Consider the following 20,144-nt stretch of genomic DNA (forward strand, 5'->3'; position numbering starts at 1 on the left):
ATATATATTATATATATATATATATATATATATATATATATATATATATATATATATATATATATATATATATATATATATATATATATATATATATATATATATATATATATTTATATATATATTATATATATATATATATATTTATATATATATTTATATTTATATATATATTTTATATATATATTTATATATGTATATATATATATATATATATTTATATATATATTTATATTTATATATATATTTATATATATATTTATATATGTATATATATATATATATATATTTATATATATATATATATATATATATATATATATATATATATATATATATATATATATATATATATATATATATATATATATATATATATATATATATATATATATATATATATATATATATATATATATATATATATATATACATATATCAAAGAAAAACACATTTTTTTTTGTCAAAATTCGTTTTTATTATTCAAGAGCAATACAACGATTATAACGACCAACACGTTCCTTTGATATCTTTAAGGCCTCTGCTATCTCGATCAACTTCATTTTACGGTTATTCAAAATCATTTTGTGGATTTTTTGATGTTTTCGTCGGTAACCACCTCTTTCGGGCGTCCAGTGCGTTCACCGTCCTCCGTGCTCATTTTACCACGCTCGAATTTTGCATACCAATCAATTATTGTTGATTTCCCTGGGGCAGAGTCCGGAAACTCATTATCAATCCACGTTTTTGCTTCCACCGTATTTTTTCCCTTCAGAAAACAGTATTTTATCAAAACACGAAATTCCTTTTTTTTCCCATTTTTTCACAATAACAAAATTTGCTTCCCAAAAGACACTCTATCCCACAAACTAATTGACTTACAGACGTCAAATTTTGACACGAATCATTTGAAGGTTGGTACTATATAGAAATAATATGCATTTAATACTAGCGACGCCATCTATGTGTCAGACCGGGGACTTATCAGCCAACCTGTTATTTTCTTTAAAATCATAATATTTTAGATGGTAACCATATCTGGGAGAAAAACATTTTTGTCGATGACCATAACATATTGGATTGCGACCACGTTCTTTTAATCCACACATTCTTACTCTTTTGGAAATCCTACGAAAATTTACTTCTTCTTTGGTTAACATTGAACGTAATGCAAAGTTAATGATTTTTTTCGCCACGTTTAGTTCATAGTATTTTGAAAACATACTTTGGGATAATGACGCTTTCGTTGAGCTGTAAAAAATGTACAAAAAGTATTAATTATAAAATTAAAATAAGACCAAATAATTTTTATCATATACTCAGAGAAGGAATATGATCACGCCAAACATGTTTTAAGAGCAACCATGTATACGTTGCTCATCAGTTTAAAAACTGACTTTTGGGCATGGGCATTTGTGTTAGAGTTTGTCTACCTATAAATGTTGTCAGTTTTGCCAGAGAATTTATGTGTATATACAATATGTAATTTATTAATTTAATAATTTAATGTACCACAATACTTCCTAATTACTTTTTGTTCACACTTACATTTTTCATACATATTCTACTACTTCCATTATAACACCCACTCTGTAACATTATGTGCTTAATTGGTCGGAAATTTTACATTCTAATACTAACATCCTAAAAGGTGTGCAATCTACTGCAAAACTAAGTTCATCTGGATGTGGTATTACAGACACCTCGGTCGGACCAGCATCGGTGATGGTTGGCAATTTAGTGCAAGGAAACCGGCTTGCTATCGCTCAAGGACGTGATCTTGGTTTGTCGGAGGACCACGAACGCAAGGTAATTACACTTATCATTTTTAGATGTAGTTTTATACTCAGATAAATGGATGGATATCAATTACATCTAAATTAAAAACGTTACTAAATGTTCATTAATGAATTGCACGTTTCGATAGAATATTCCCTCTGCTTTTAAAATAGAGAGAATCAGATTATTGCCGGAACACATAATCATACAAATTCAGGACAAACGTGTGGTTAGCATGAAACCACACATTTACCGATAAATTGTGTTTACTAGAGGTCTGCACAATTCCATTTGTAAATGCAGAGTACACGTGTACTTGCTAAATGAGTACATATATTTGAGAGAGTCGCAAAACAATTGGTACACATTTTAATGAACACCAAAAGCCACGAGTAACTTCTTGTTGCTACTCTGATGTCTTCATTACCAACAAACACATATTCCTCTTTCTCTCTTATTGAAGTGTACTCAGAGTGATCACGTCGAGTATGTTGCGAGAACAAAACTTCATAGAGTACTCCATGTACCACGTGCAGTTTCAGAAATACAAGAAAACAGTTACTCTCCATAATATATGTTTTCGGATTTGTTCGCCGATTGCGAAAAATATGGAAAATATAAAGAAAAATAAACACGATAGTTTAGTATTTTCAATCTATAATAAAAGCAGGAGGCTTTATTGAGGTTTTTAAATAAATACAAAATGGTAAACAATATTACCTATAATTTCCAACGATATGGATAAATTTGCAACCGCACCAATTGGCTTATCGATAACAAGTAAAAGTGAGAGATGCTCTCAACCAAGATGGCGGAAGGCGGGGCTTTTCACAAGATAAACTAATACTCAAATTATGACAATTGTACTCTGGCAGGGATGTACCAAAAAAGTAGTATACAAATTCCAACAAACACTATTAAGCCCAATTAATCTTTATTCTAACTTAAACATTGCCGGCCGCCTTGCAACATCAAGGTATGTTGTAACTAAAACTAAACTTAAAATACAAAATGAGGCTAAGTGCAGTGCAAAGTGAGTTTCTTTCAGTTCATTTACCATAAATCCAATTTATTCATTCATTTATCTTTTCAAATTCAACTTAAGACTAGATTACAAAAAAAAAACTAATAAAAATTAGTACGTAAGGTCAGAAGGGGACCTGGTAGTCGCTCTCGCGACAAAGTAGCGATGGGTCAAAAGGGGACCCGGTAGAACCCAAAAAAGGGGGGCTCTCGCGTATTTACCCTAACAGTTACACAACCCAGACAGAACCCAACCGAAAATTGTGTAATGAGCCACCGGAAGACCGGGTGACGTATACACCCTATGTGTGATGATTCGACCATACACCTCAGGACCAAAAACGATCGCAACCCGTCCCACTCTGTAAAATTGCGGATCTGCCAAAGGTAATCCCAAAAAAGATTCCTTGATCCATTCTGGAACGGCTTCGGCGGGAGTCAACACACGACCTAGATCGTGCACACTAGCAGTAAACGTCAATCGCTGCTCTGGATCATAAGCGGACGAAACTGTCAAACGGCAAAATTGGACCCCCTCAATATTTGTAACCGGGAGCCCTATGTTCTCGACCATAGAGCGACAGATTTGGCTTTGTCGCGCGCAGTTGTCGATTACTGCACGGACCGGAACGGACACACCATGGGGGGACACGCGGACTACGAGGCTGGGCGCCAGAGTAACGACATTCTGCAGGGGCAGAACTCCGACGCCGCCAAAATCGGAATATGGCCGTGCCACAGCAAGATCGGACGGACGATTCGTATGGCTCTCACTACGAATCCGCTGAGCAGACCTCGAGCTCCCATGTTCGATTCGAGGCGCCGCAGCCGCAGCGTGCAACAGAACATTGTGGTCCCCGGAGCAACTGGGGCAACTACGCTGGCTATGACAATCTTTCGAGTGGTGGGTCTGTGCTAAACACCTATAACAATAGCGATGTCGAACCACCATGCGTATACGCCTCTCAATCGAAAGAGAGAGAAACTTTCGACACCGCCGCAATGCGTGACGACCTCCACAAACCCTGCACACCAATCGAGCAGGAGTTCGAGCAACATCAGGTGCTCTAGGAGTCTACAACAGCAGGCGTCACCACGGGCTCTTCCACTACTAACGGAGGTGGACTCTCAATTTTCTGGGGCGATAGCTGAACCTCCGGAATGGTAGGAGACGGTATCACAATCGGCTCCTCCAACAACGCTTGCTCGACCGCCGACATATCGAGAGGGCACGCAGTATCATCATCCGACTGTTCCATAATATCCTCGAAATTTTCCAAGTCGTCGGCGAAGCACGAGGTATTTTCCATGATACTGCGAGAAAATATACGAATTACAAAGAGTTCGCCGAAGTGTCGGTCAATGCGACCAACTTAGCTATAGGTCGCCTTACAACGCCATTCTCCGTACGTACATCCGCGACGCGAATATGACCATCTACGCCCGGGTGGACCGATACGACTCGACCTAATTTCCAAGAAGTTGGTGGAAGCTGTTCATGACGAATAACTACTAGATCATTTACCATAACATCGCGCTGAGAAAATTTCCATTTATATCTCATATGCAGATTCTTCAAATATTCCTCTTTCCAACGAACACAAAACTGTTGTGCAAGAGCTTGTACCTTACGAAACCGATTCACCAACGAAAGAGGCTGTTCGGTTATAACCGGCTCCGCAGGGGCGAGTAGAGGGGCACCTATAAGAAAATGACCCGGTGTCAAAGCATCAAGCTCCTGCGGGTTATCCGATTGGGGACAAAGAGGTCTTGAATTCAAACAAGCCTCAATACGAGCCAACACCGTCGAAAACTCTTCAAACGTGAAACGAATATTCCCTACTTACCTTCTGAAATGCAACTTAAAACTCTTTACCCCAGCTTCCCAAAGGCCTCCCATATGAGGCGCACCAGCTGGGATAAATCGCCACGATATGCCCTGGTGTGAAAACGTAGAGGACACGACATCACTTCTTCCCTTAATGAAATCCCGGAAATTTCGTTCAAGCTCCCGAGACGCACCGACAAAATTCGTCCCATTGTCCGAGAAAATGGTTGCAGGACAACCCCTACGAGCAACAAACCGATGAAATGACGCTAGAAAGCTGGCAGTCGACAAGTCGGAAACCGCTTCCAAATGAATCGCCCTAGTAGCAAAACACACGAAAACGCAAACATAACCTTTAGTTATGCGACAATAACGTCCGGTGAACGACTTCACCTCAAAGGGGCCGGCATAGTCTACGCCAGTCGTAGTAAAAGGTCTGTCGAGAACAGTTCTTTCCGGAGGAAGAGGAGCCATCACCTGACTACAACCCCGTTTCTTCTCCAAAAGACAGGGTTTACACCTATGTATAACCGATCGAATAAGATTTCTCACACGAGGTATCCAGTATTCTATACGAAGAATGCGCAACATCAACTGATTTCCTCCATGAATGGAAATCAAATGAACGAATTCCACCAAAAGTTACGTGAATCGACAACCATAGGGCAAAATTATGCCGCTCTGAATACGAGAGAATAGGCGAGCGGCTCAAACGACCATGCATCCGCATAACACCCATTTCATCAAGGAACGGGTTCAAAGAAACAAGTGAACTGCCAGTACCTAACGAAGACCTATCCATCAAGTCCTTATATTCATTACCATAATTCACTTTTTGAGCAAGCACTATCAAGCGACTTTTAGTTGCCCTAATCTTGGACGATGATAAACTGTGATCCGCATAGCTACAATCACGCCTATGAGCGGGATGCGTCCGATAAAAGAATCTCATAACATATGAGATAACACGCAACGCTCTATCCAGAGAAGAAAATCTATCGAGAACATCCTCGTATGAATGAATGAATGAAGCATGTGCCTTCACAGACCGAATTTCTACGTCGGTGTCAAAAGAGGAAATGTCACGAACCGGCCATTCCGATTGACTATACGATAGCCACTGAGGCCCATGCCACCAAATTCGAGAGGCGGCCAAATCCGAAGGGGACACACCCCGGCTGCCAAGATCAGCAGGATTATCCTCCGACCTCACATGATACCAATTCGTACCACCGACGTTCTCCTGAATGCGACATACCCTATTCGCGACAAATGTTATCCAAGTCGAAGGAGTCTTTTTTAACCAGGCCAGAACTATAGTCGAATCCAACAATAAATTCGACGAAAATCAATATCGACCTCCCGAACGACCGTTTTTGCGAGTTCGGACGCTAAAACAGCGCCGCAAAGCTCCAAACGAGGCAAAGAAACCGATTTCAACGGAGCAACTTTCGTCTTGCACGATAGCAAATTAACGACAATCTCGCCATTTGGGGCCAAAACTCGAATATATACCCCGCGTATGCCTTAACCGAGGCATCTGAAAATACGTGAAGCTCGGCCGACGTGCACGGTGTGTAACGAATCCACCGAGGAATATTTATCGAATTGACATCCGGATAACTATCTAAAAATTTTTCCCACTCGGAGGCCGTTGTAGATGGCAGTATTTCATCCCAGCCGACGCGATCAAGCCAAACCTTCTGCATGATAATCTTTGCCACAATTATCACTGGACCTAACCAACCGACAGGGTCGAATAATTTCGCGATAGCCGACAACACTTCCCGTTTAGTGTATTCACACCTTTTCGCTATAGGCTCGACCGCGAAGTAGAACGCATCCAATTGAGCATTCCATCTCACACCCAATGGTTTCGAATTGCTAGCCTCGACAAATGCCAGCAATTGAGCATCAACCAAATATTCCGACGGCAGCGAATCTAAAATTTCTCTATAATTCGATGTCCATTTACGCAATTCAAATTTAGCCGTCGCAAGCGCCGCGATTAATTGATCCCGAGCCATTATCGCGGTTTCAAGGTCATGAGTTCCGGTCAAAACGTCATCAACGTACATACATTTACGTAATATATCGGCCGCGAGCGGAAACTCCTCCTCAGTATCTTCAGCTAACTGTAACAGTGTCCGTATCGCGAGATATGGTGCACAGTTTACACCGAAGGTCACCGTTTGTAGTTCATAGTCCTGTACTGTCCTTGTTGGAGAATCCCTATAAACAATTCTCTGCAACGGAGCATGAGAAGAGTCCACTCGAATCTGCCTATACATTTGTGTAATATCGCAGTTGAACACGTATTTAAATAGTCGTCATCGCACAATAAGAAGGACTAAGTCCTGCTGCAAAGTGGGACCTACGTGAAGAATATCGTTACGACTATTCCCGTTGGACGTTTTGTTAGACACATTAAACACGACGCGAAGTTTGGAAGTCTTCTTCTCGAGGTTAATGACCGGATGATGTGGAAGATAACACGAGAGTGTATCACTTGAAGAAATGGCGGATACTGGTCTCATGTGATCCAAATACAAATACTCTTTAACAACGCTGTCATACACTGATTTCACGTCCGGTCTTCTCAATAAAGACGCTTCGTTACGATAAAATTGCTTCAAAACCGTCGTACGGGATTCACCCAAACATCCACGAGGACCGAGCTCCTCCTTGAGTGGCAGTGTAACTATCTATCTACCTTCTGAATCCCTGCGTGTTGTCCGAACGTAATTCTCCTCACAAAACTTATCGGAGGGTGACAAAATTCCTCTACGTGGAGTTTCCTCCAACTCCCAAAACCGTAAAAGCGTTCTATTTAAACTTTCCTCTTCATTAACCGTTATAGTTGTCGTAAACGTCTGAATTTGCGATGTAGCAATCGGACCTGTTACTAACCAGCCGAAGACACTGTTTTGTGCTATCAATGATTGAGCCACAATCTGCACGCAACCTTCCAAGAGTATTCTCGGATACAAATCCGCGCCTAGTAGAATGTCGACCGGTCTCGACACGAAAAGATTCGGATCGGCTAAACGAATATCTGGAATTTGAGATAACACTTCCTGCGAAGCCGTAAAAGAAGGTAAATTCCCGGATATAGATTGGAGCACTATAGCCGTTGTCTCCAACAAAACCTACGCGCTGAGTGGAGATCCGATTCTCAAATTACACATCTTACTCGATTTGGCCGAAATTGCGCTATTTACCCCCGAAATTGTAACATTAGCCGCGTGAACCGGTAGTTTCACCCGATTTCGAAAGCGTTCCGTCAGAAACGAAGATTCTGAAGCGGGGTCGATTAAAGCGCGTGCCGGATATGAAACCCCATCGTGCATGATATTAATCATCGCAGTACCCAGAAGCACGGCCCTATTTTGCGTCGTATGAAATGCCTGGCGAGGTAGGCATGCCGACGAGGTAGAAGGTTGCGGCTGATCAACCGAAGGCGTAGTTCTCGGTTGAAAACTAGCCGCTGAACTCGACAATGTGTTGGTCGAACTTATCACCGAAGTCGCGCTATTAGACGGCGTAGAATCACGATGCAATAGCGAATGATGTCTCGAATTGCATTTCGAACACGAATATTTTCTTGGACAATCCTTCATCTCATGACCTTTCGTTAAGCAATTCAAGCACAGCCGATTACGTTTCACCTCTGTGTAACGTTCCGATACCGACAGTTTACCATTTGCCCTATGGTTATGTTTAGGGCAAATAACGCACTTATATTCCGACGCAGCCCGTGACGATTTAGAAGAAGGCGCATTGGCAAAATGCGCTTTGACCTTCTTCTCCTGAGAACGCTTCGAAGACATATCCTCACGCAAATCATGCAAACACATTAACGTACGAACTCTTTCGGACAAAAAAGCATCCAAATCCGCCCACGACGAAAGGGCCGATTTGTCTCCAACACTTTGCTCCCAAAGAGTCTGTGTAATCCGCGGCAAACGTTGAAGGCAAATAAAAACGAGTATCTGGTCCCAATTATCGGTCGAAACTTCGTACGTATTCAATGCCGACAGACAGCCATTGATTCCGCGTTGAATCGATTTCAAACCCGCACTTGTCTCTACCGCTACTGCCGAAATTGGAAAAAGGAGACTTGAGTTGATTGTGAACTAGAACCCGCTTATTGTCGTATGCATCAACGAGGGCCTTCCACGCGAGGGCGAAACTTCGATGTGTCAGCGGAAACTTCGAGACAATTTCCCTAGCTTCGCCACTGGTCTTCCGCACAAGATGACACAAACGATCGACGTCCGTTAATCTTGAATTGTTAACATAAACCGCTTGAAATAAATCCGGGAACGTAGGCCAGTCTAGAAAATTGCCCTCAAATACATCCGTATCGCACGGTGGCAACGCTAAATTGTGAACCATATCACAGAGTGGAGGGCCACCCATGGCCACTTCAACCCTAAACGCGGCGTTGCCATTACGCAGCGACTGCTCATCCCGATCAGCAGGTATCGAAGAAGTCGCGTTATTAATCAAAATCGCTTCGGATCCTTTATTCGATTTATGAGACCCGATACTCCGTCTCGATGCTGCATCGACCGAAGACACGGACGAAGTGATCGATGACCTACGTGAACGACGAAACTGGCCCAATTTTCGATTTATCGCGGACAAACAATTCATATATGCCTGATGGGACGCGTCATACTTCCCGTCCACCGATTCAATATCATTCGTTTTCGTTGATCCGGAACCCTGTAAACTAGCCAAGCATTCCTCAAAGGAATCCTGAACCTTGGTCCACAACTTCCCCAATTCCTCAATTCGAATCTCGAGGCTATAGACATCTAAATCCTCATCCCTCATGACATTAAAATGAGCGTGGAATTTAATAAGAGCGTCCGAAACGCGAATAAAGCGATCAAAGGGAGAGACAGACATCCTAACTTTAGGTTCAACTACCCAATTGAAGAATGTAACAAAATACCACATTACAATATAGCCAAGAAGCAACGGCCAATAAAATTACCAAACTCAAAACAAGGTTCCGTTCAATAAAAATAGCAAAATCCGCACAAGTAAATCAAATTCCGACCAAAATAAAAAACACAATTCTCGCTATCAATAAATCAATCCGTAGCCAAAATATCAAAACGCACCTAACTCGCGAAAATCCGACAAAAAGATCAAACGTTTCCAGAAACCGAAAATACTGAATGTAGGGTGCACAAAATATTACCCCCGAACGCTTGACACAAAAAATTATAATAATAATAAACAAATTATAAATAAATCAATTATAATATTAATACCTGTCAAATAAATATTCAAAATTCACCATATATTTCAACGATCGAATAATTTCTCTCAGTGCGAGAGCGTAAAAATTTCAAAGTGTACCGAGTATTAATTCAAACCTTTGAATTCAACTTGAATTATAATGTGGGCAGTACACGTAGTGTACAGCCCCCTTAAGAATTCAAATGACGATCGATAACCGATAACACGATAGTACGAGAAGTGCCCGATTAGTCACTACACTATAGCAATCGACTAAGAGCGCAACACTGATGAGAACAAAACAAAATAAAAGCTTTTGTATGTTCTCAAATATGCAAATGAACGAAATAAAAATAAATTAATGAAATTTCAGCAAAGAAAAACGCGAAAAAGTGGTGAATATACGAAATAAAGATAGTGATATATGTGTATAGTGAATATTAGTGTACGAAAGTGGTGAAAATAAATACTAGTTATTTCTCTCCGAAATTATTTGAACAGACGGCAAAATGGAAATACAAAAACAACAAACTTTAATGCGTTTTGCCGTCGGCAAATGAAAATTCACTTAAAAACAATGAAAAACGATATTTTCACGCCAATAAAAGCAAATAAACCACTTTAAATCAAAAAAATAATTTCTCTCAGTGCGAGAGCGTAAAAATTTCAAAGTGTACCGAGTATTAATTCAAACCTTTGAATTCAACTTGAATTATAATGTGGGCAGTACACGTAGTGTACAGCCCCCTTAAGAATTCAAATGACGATCGATAACCGATAACACGATAGTACGAGAAGTGCCCGATTAGTCACTACACTATAGCAATCGACTAAGAGCGCAACACTGATGAGAACAAAACAAAATAAAAGCTTTTGTATGTTCTCAAATATGCAAATGAACGAAATAAAAATAAATTAATGAAATTTCAGCAAAGAAAAACGCGAAAAAGTGGTGAATATACGAAATAAAGATAGTGATATATGTGTATAGTGAATATTAGTGTACGAAAGTGGTGAAAATAAATACTAGTTATTTCTCTCCGAAATTATTTGAACAGACGGCAAAATGGAAATACAAAAACAACAAACTTTAATGCGTTTTGCCGTCGGCAAATGAAAATTCACTTAAAAACAATGAAAAACGATATTTTCACGCCAATAAAAGCAAATAAACCACTTTAAATCAAAAAAACTCTAATATTCACTGATATCACTGTACTTGTATCCCACTTTTAGGAATATTTACAATAAAAAACGATCGCGTAGCGTTGTAAAACAACCTTTTTTTCTTTAAATGGACGGACGATCACTATATTTGTTGTTGCACCGACCGCGAACTCACTTTATAAGGGAAAATGCACTGCACTTACCTTATAATACGATGAAATAGATGTTGAGGATGATGAAATGATTGGTTTGAATTTGGGTGAAGGTGATGACCAGGTCAGGTGGACTGTGTCTAAAACAAAAACCAAGAAAACACCGGTTAAACCAATTCTTCCACTCCGAAGTCCAATTAACCGGTACGAATGGACCAAAATGTTCGCCGATTGCGAAAAATATGGAAAATATAAAGAAAAATAAACACGATAGTTTAGTATTTTCAATATATAATAAAAGCAGGAGGATTTATTGAGGTTTTTAAATAAATACCAAATGGTAAACAATATTACCTATAATTTCCAACGATATGGATAAATTTGCAACCGCACCAATTGGCTTATCGATAACAAGTAAAAGTGAGAGATGCTCTCAACCAAGATGGCGGAAGGCGGTGCTTTTGACAAGATAAACTAATACTCAAATTATGACAATTGTACTCTGGCAGGGATGTACCAAAAAAGTAGTATACAAATTCCAACAAACACTATTAAGCCCAATTAATCTTTATTCTAACTTAAACAGGATTGATATAAAGAACGGCAAACGTTAAGGTAAGTGTGTGACATACATAAATATATGAAATATGTGACATACATACATATCTATGATTAATAATAATGGAAAGTTTTGCTTCGCACATAACTGAGAAATACTTGTGGTACCACGTGAAGTGAAGAGAATCCATGTTGTACTTTTTCTCAAGTACTTACATTTTTATTGTTCCTTTTTTTCGGAACACATATTGTTTCGGATAAGTACTTGGTGGTATTTGACAAGCAAGTCTTCTCTTCACTTCACTACTTGCGCTCTGAGAGAAAGACAGTGTATATACTATATTCGACAGCGAATTGCATACATGTAACGAAAAGTTTTTCGATGCAGACCTCTAGTGTTTACTCCAAACGTAGAAATTTGTGTCTTCAAATGTCTTTGAATTAAGACAATTTTTCTTTAAAAAAAACATTCATACACCCTTAAAAAAATTACCTCTGTAACATATACTTCCAAGCATATCTATTTTCAGAAATTGTGTAAACAAAAAATTGTTTGTACTGTGCAAACATATTTTATGTTTCACCCTAAGCATATTTTTTAAGGCTCTGAATTTAATATGTAAATTGTGTGTAAATTTAAATTTAAGAAATTAAAATTGCAGGAAACATCGTTGCTATACTGAGTACATTTCTGTAAATAACGCGGTCTTTCCCCAAATGGAAGACTTTGGGCATAATTTTCCAAAAGAATTACCGGTGGAACAAATAAATACTAAAACTGAAAAAAGATCTGTTACTGATCCCATATTATAATCTCACATATTTGGTACAAACACTTGTGCTTAGCAATATCAACTACGGTTTTTTCTTATTTGGTAAAAGTCCAAAATCCCACTTAAAACATATCAACGCTATTTACAACTCATGTGTTTGACCAGTATTTACTCCTACCGAACTATAAATAAAGGGTGATTCTTTTGAGGTTAGGATTTTCATGCATTAGTATTTGACAGATCACGTGGGATTTCAGACATGGTGTCAAAGAGAAAGATGCTCAGTATGCTTTGACATTTCATCATGAATAGACTTACTAACGAGCCACAACGTCGAATTTTCAGTGAATGGGCCCTAGAAAAGTTGGCAGAAAATCCGCTTTTTTATCGACAAATTTTGTTCAGCGATGAGGCTCATTTCTGGTTGAATGGCTACGTAAATAAGCAAAATTGCCGCATTTGGAGTGAAGAGCAACCAGAAGCCGTTCAAGAACTGCCCATGCATCCCGAAAAATGCACTGTTTGGTGTGGTTTGTACGCTGGTGGAATCATTGGACCGTATTTTTTCAAAGATGCTGTTGGACGCAACGTTACGGTGAATGGCGATCGCTATCGTTCGATGCTAACAAACTTTTTGTTGCCAAAAATGGAAGAACTGAACTTGGTTGACATGTGGTTTCAACAAGATGGCGCTACATGCCACACAGCTCGCGATTCTATGGCCATTTTGAGGGAAAACTTCGGAGAACAATTCATCTCAATAAATGGACCGGTAAGTTGGCCACCAAGATCATGCGATTTGACGCCTTTAGACTATTTTTTGTGGGGCTACGTCAAGTCTAAAGTCTACAGAAATAAGCCAGCAACTATTCCAGCTTTGGAAGACAACATTTCCGAAGAAATTCGGGCTATTCCGGCCGAAATGCTCGAAAAAGTTGCCCAAAATTGGACTTTCCGAATGGACCACCTAAGACGCAGCCGCGGTCAACATTTAAATGAAATTATCTTCAAAAAGTAAATGTCATGGACCAATCTAACGTTTCAAATAAAGAACCGATGAGATTTTGCAAATTTTATGCGTTTTTTTTTTAAAAAAAAGTTATCAAGCTCTTAACAAATCACCCTTTACTAAAACATTGTTCATCGAATCTGGACTCCTAACACTGGAAGAACGTTTTTCTCTTTCAATAAATAGATTATTGCCGAGAATTGTGTTTCAAAACAGCTGTTTGACAGACATTATGTTTCCAAAGTTTTATCGGCCAAACGAACCCCTAAGGTGCCATCAATAATATATAACAGTATTAAAAAAATGTACTCAACTTTACGGAAAAACTGAATAAGTATCAGTTTAAATACCCTATATGGATGTACCCCGAACGGTGCCGTAATAACGCACTCTAAAACTTTACGAAGAATGACACAAGTGTTGAAATATATACCCAAAACTTCAACTGCTTTATATCAGAACAAATTATAGTCTTCTCTTTGCTCTGAATTGCAACGTCAATAGCATGAGTAATGCCTACGGCTTCGCGGTAAATATGGATGAAATGCTATGGAGAAGTTTTGTTCCGAGTACTTTTCCTGTTTTGTCAACAACGCTACGCTGTGATCATTTTTTGAGGCGTCTGTATAAAGCACCTCCCAATCTGCGCAGAAGCAACTACATAAAGAACAAAAAAATAATTAGAGAAAACTGTCAACATCATTTTTATAGCCGTATTAATACAAAACAAGCACCTCCAATTTACCCAACCAATGTTGATAAAAAGAAACTACGTATTTTCTCTCGCCTTCGCATGGGCCACACAATTGCTACACACCAACTTCTCCTCAGCCAATTATGTCCAAAATGCGGACAAACTATTTCAGTACAACATATTTTCGAAACCTGGGCAACCCACATTTCTCCAAAATAAAGACATAAATATCCTTAGCAACCCAAGTATTGTGAACATGAATGTATTCTCCAAATTCATATCTATGTTAAATATCACTATACGAGGGCGGTTCGGAAACTTCTTAGCCTATCAATGAAAGAGAAGGCATTTTTTTAGATTTGGGAACAAGTAAAAGTCACTGGGAGCTAAATCAGGAGAATAAGTTGGGTGGTCAAGCAACTCGTACTTTAATTCGTTGATGTTTTCTTGTGCGTTGTCTTGATGAAAAATTATTTTTTTGTGTTGTAAGCCAGGACGTTTTTCTCGAATTTGTACATTTAATTGATCCAAAAGGTTGCAATAGTACTCTGAATTTATTGTTTTGCCTTTTTGCAGATAGTCAGTCAATAAAATACCTTTGAAGTCCCAAAAACCGTTGCCATAACCTTACCAGCCGATTGAATTGTTTTTGCCTTCTTTGGGGCACTTCCTCCTTTTTCCTTTGGTCTTTTGTCTCTGGAGTATAGTGGTGGATCCATTTCTCATCAACAGTTATGAAACGACGCTTAAAATCTATTTTATTTCGCTTACAACGATCCAAACAAGCTTGAGAAATGTTAATTCCTATGCGTTTTTCATCGACTGTTAACAAATGCGGCACCCATCCTGCAGAAAGCTTTTTCATCTGTAGTTCTTCATTCAAAATTAAATGGACTCGATCATTTGAGATGCCCATGATATTAGCATTTTCACGCACTTTTATTCGTCGATCATTTAATACCATATCATGCACTTTGGCTACAATTTCTGTTGTTGCTGTTTTTTCTGTTGTTGTTGCTGTTTGTTTAAATTCAGCAACCCAATTTTTTACTGTTGCATACGAAGGAGCACTTTCACCTAACACATTGACCATATAATTTTGAATTTCGAGTCCCGATAAACCTTTTTTATGGAAATATTTAATGACAGCAAGCATTTCTAATTTTTCCATTTGTAAAAAAATTGCGGATGCTTCTTTTTTGAACACCTGTTTCTATATGAAGGAGTTGCCAGATCGATGCCAACGTTTGTAATACTGTTTAGTTAAAATTTTCTACAAATATTCAAAATTTTCTAAAATTAACCGAAAGTTTTCTTCCTGGTGGGTTCACTGTTTTTTCAGTGCATTTTGTGTCCATAGAAATGTTTGGTTTTACAATTTTTCTATAGAAAAAATTGACAAATCATCCTATAGAAACAAAATTTTGAGAACATTTTTTATACAAACGAAATTGTATATAAAACTAAATATTTTATACAAAATTTTCTACAATAAAAATGTTTTATAATAACAATTTTTTTAAAAATCAAAACACATGGCTAGGAAAAAGTTTATGAAGTGCACCTGACGCTATCGCTAGACACTCTTGTTTTGTTAGATCTGTTTATAATGCAGTATGTTAACATTTTGTCTGTAGCGAAAAGGTAACTTAGTTTTATAAGTATTTTCACTTGGTAACACTGGAAGGTGATTCAAGGTTTGCGATTTAATTATGTCATTTTTAATTTTTGTTGTTCTGTTGCTTACGTTTACTGGTTCAAATATAGCACATGTGCAATACGTGTTAATATCATCCAGCCTTTAAGTCCGGGTTCGAATCCTATTGCACCCTGAGACTCCATATTTATAGTTTTTATTTAATTGTCCCAAACAAATTTTTTATAAATTGTTAAACAGTAAGTAAGTAATCTCAAATTTTTCAAAAACAGTCCCTGAACTATACACCCAGAAAAAATGCCTCTAAAGGAAAAAATGTTCATCAATTTAGTTTAGCCATTTTATTTCCATTAAGGTACATTTTTGTGTGAAATAATAAAATTTACTTGTTCCAGTAAAAAAATCATAAACTGAAAGCAGTTAAGAATAGTTAATTAACTAGAATAAGGCATGGAATTTTACTAATACTGTTTTCTTCGATGGGTATAAGAATTTACTACTGAAAAAGAAAACTTTATTCACTGATAACAAAGCATTCATAAAAATAAACAAAAACCGAACTAAACCCAAGTTTCCTCAAATTTAGTAAAATTTCTTATAAAATGATAATTTTTACTTCCTTTATTATAGACAGCTTATCATACATACGAATAACACTTGGCATAGAAAAATATTTTAGTTCATTCGTACTAAGAGGTATTCAATCCTTTCAAACCTTAAAGAAACACACTTGTTAGAATATAGGAAATTTTCCTATATTTATTTTATCTACCTGTAATCGATTTGTTTGCGCGTGGGTTGTTTTTTAGTTGGAATCGTGTTGTTATGGTATACGGAGATATTGTTAAAAAATAATTTAGTAAAATAATATAATAAATATCAAATAAAATATATAAGATATTTGTTATATTAAATTAGTGAGAAAATGTTTCGTTTTTTGAAAATTATTAAACATAAACAACAAACACTACGTCCATGAATATTCGTGATGGTGTACAGAGAAAGAAAACACCAGAAGAATAACAATCTTTTCATTCGTATTCATTTTGGAATCTTCAATTATCAGGTAACATTCAGTTACGCTAAACTTTTGTGAAAGAAATGGTTTATGATTTTTTATATTTGGAGGTATTGAAATTGTCAAAGGAGGACAAAATAGTTTGGCAGCAACTTATTAAACGGGAAGGTACAAGAAGAAAAAAATGCATTTTACAGTTGATAACATTACATGGAAATAGTGGAATAATAAACTAATATTTTAAGGCCAGTCGATGCTGTTGATTCTTAATAAATATATTCAATATACACTGAAAAAACAGTGAACCCACCAGGAAGAAAATTTCGGTTAATTTTAGAAAATTTTGTTTGCGCGTGGGTTGTTTTTTAGTTGGAATCGTGTTGTTATGGTATACGGAGATATTGTTAAAAAATAATTTAGTAAAATAATATAATAAATATCAAATAAAATATATAAGATATTTGTTATATTAAATTAGTGAGAAAATGTTTCGTTTTTTGAAAATTATTAAACATAAACAACAAACACTACGTCCATGAATATTCGTGATGGTGTACAGAGAAAGAAAACACCAGAAGAATAACAATCTTTTCATTCGTATTCATTTTGGAATCTTCAATTATCAGGTAACATTCAGTTACGCTAAACTTTTGTGAAAGAAATGGTTTATGATTTTTTATATTTGGAGGTATTGAAATTGTCAAAGGAGGACAAAATAGTTTGGCAGCAACTTATTAAACGGGAAGGTACAAGAAGAAAAAAATGCATTTTACAGTTGATAACATTACATGGAAATAGTGGAATAATAAACTAATATTTTAAGGCCAGTCGATGCTGTTGATTCTTAATAAATATATTCAATATACACTGAAAAAACAGTGAACCCACCAGGAAGAAAATTTCGGTTAATTTTAGAAAATTTTGAATATTTTTAAAAAATTGTAACTAAACAGTATTACAAACGCTGGCATTACGCCGATTTCACTAAAATAAATAATTATTTTTCGACAAATTCAAGAAAATTTATAAGACATAATTAAGTTTTTTTCACTTGTTAAAGAAAAATTTGTAGTTTCAAGGAAAAATTTGGAGTTCAAGAATGTCTTTAGTGACATACGAAGTTCACGATGAACGCATTTGCAGTAAAATTTGCCAATTTAATGAAAAACTGAACTAAGACACGAATTTAGTTAAAAAAAGCTGCCTCCCCTTAGGGGTTACAAGGCGTGATCCCCACAAGAATTTGACATACATTTCTTTCTTGATGCTATGTTTTGGAGGACAGTATATTGAGGATATAGTTATGGATCCATTAAAATTTTCAATTACAATATTTGTGGCTTGGATTTCTTGAAAAGAAAAGTGTTCACCCTGGTATGTTTGATTGTTTTTCTTATCATTACACCTGATCCACCACGCGCTTTACCTTTCAGGATGCATTTCATGATAGAAGTCATAGTTTGGTATGTGTACATGAGATTTATGCGTGAAATGTGTTTATGAAATTAGGAGGATGTCTATTTTATATAATTTTAGAAATTATTTTAATATGGTTGTATAAGTTAGCATTCCAGAGAAATATTTTGAGTTGTTCCATTTTTAAATTTTTTAAGCTGAGACGCGTGTTGAGCATACGCTTTATCTCATTTGAGTTTGGAATAAGAATAGTTGGGTTTGGTTGAGGAATTTTGGCATGCGGTATTTGGGGTTGAGGAGAATTTTCTACAACATTAGCATATGTTGATCCACTACTGTTGCCTAGATTGGAGTTCGAATTTTGTTGAGTGGCACTGCGTGATACTGCGTTTGCTTGTCTCTCTTCATTACTTCTTTGTGGAGGATAACGTTTTCTATAAAGCTGCTGATAAATATTGCATCCCTAATAATTTGCGGGGTGGTATCCATCACAAAGGGCACATTGAACTTCACTTGCCCAGTTTTGTCGAAGGCATGATTTTGAGCTGTAACTACCTGCACACTTCATAAATGTGGGTTTTTTCCTGCAATAGGTTTTAGTATGACCATACTGAATTGAGGGATTAATTTCTTTGCACGAGGTGCTTCAAATTCAACCTCAAATAATGACAAAGGCCTTTTATTTTGACGATGGCCTTTTATTTAGCGCTAGAAATAAAATTTCAACAACATTTTGACAAAACTTTCTATAGAAATAAAATTTTGACAAAACTTTCTTTAGGTATAAATAAAATTTCAACATTTTGACAAAACTTTCTATAGAAATAAAATTTTATTTGTTGTTTTTGTTAAAAACCATTGCGTTGACTAAACTACAAGATTAGCTTAACCAACAGAGGAAAAGAATGTTTGTCAAATTTATTTGGACAAAGACCTATAGACTGCTAGATGGTTGGATGGACGCACGTTTCGGAATTACCACATTCCTTATCAGCATCCTCTACTTGCAGCAAAACTATCAACCAATTATCAGAATAAATTCAGGCAGTTCATTAAACCCAACAATGAACCCCACTTGAACCTTCCGAAAAAAGGGTTTGCATGATAGCCGGCTTATGCCGAAATAAATTCGAAACAAACATATCTCTTTTCCTATGCCACTGTCAAATCATCGATTTGAGTGAAGTTGGCTGGGTTTATTTTGAGCGTGCTTCCTCTTACTTCATTCGTTTTGTTTTGTTATTGTTGGTTTATTCTTCAATCATTATATCTGAAATTATAAGTTTCTTATTTTTTGCTCATAGTTGCGTGGATGGCTAACACTAATAAAATGACAAGTGGGTATACCACATTTACTGCACTTATCCTACCTTGCCGTATGCTTTGGGGCATTATCCTGCTGGGAGACCCATTTATGTGGCAAATTTCCTTCGGCATCCGGCATGATTGTATTTTGCAAAATATATGTGTAATCAGCTGATTTCGTTATATTCTGTATACGATATAGAAGATCCACAGTGTGTGGTGTGGATTCCACACCCTAATATGATATAGGCGCTGACGCCATAATGATGCACCCAGAGAAGAAATATGATCACGCCAAACATGTTTCGCAATCATGCTATTTTATCGGAAATTATGCATCTTATTTCGTCAAGCATGTATATATTTATACAGAAAACAACATTTTGTGCCGCAAACATGTTCCATGTTCACCGTCCAAAAATAACATTTTGCCCTTGAAACATGTTTGAGGTGACCATATTGCTTCTCCGTGTTCGACAGTCCTCAAATTATATTTGGGATTGTAGTCT

General features: G+C 37.1%; 1 protein-coding gene across 1 annotated transcript in view; it reads left to right on the forward strand.

Annotated features, from left to right (window-relative positions):
- Positions 1-20,144, forward strand: part of DIP2 (disco-interacting protein 2) — a 635,079-nt gene that overhangs the window by 437,749 nt on the left and 177,186 nt on the right. The window contains 1 exon segment of the mRNA XM_075305884.1: positions 1,652-1,809. Coding sequence (XP_075161999.1) covers positions 1,652-1,809 — 158 coding nt within the window.

This window comes from Haematobia irritans, chromosome 4, assembly GCF_050003625.1.
Source record: "Haematobia irritans isolate KBUSLIRL chromosome 4, ASM5000362v1, whole genome shotgun sequence".
NCBI classification, from domain to species: domain Eukaryota; kingdom Metazoa; phylum Arthropoda; class Insecta; order Diptera; family Muscidae; genus Haematobia; species Haematobia irritans.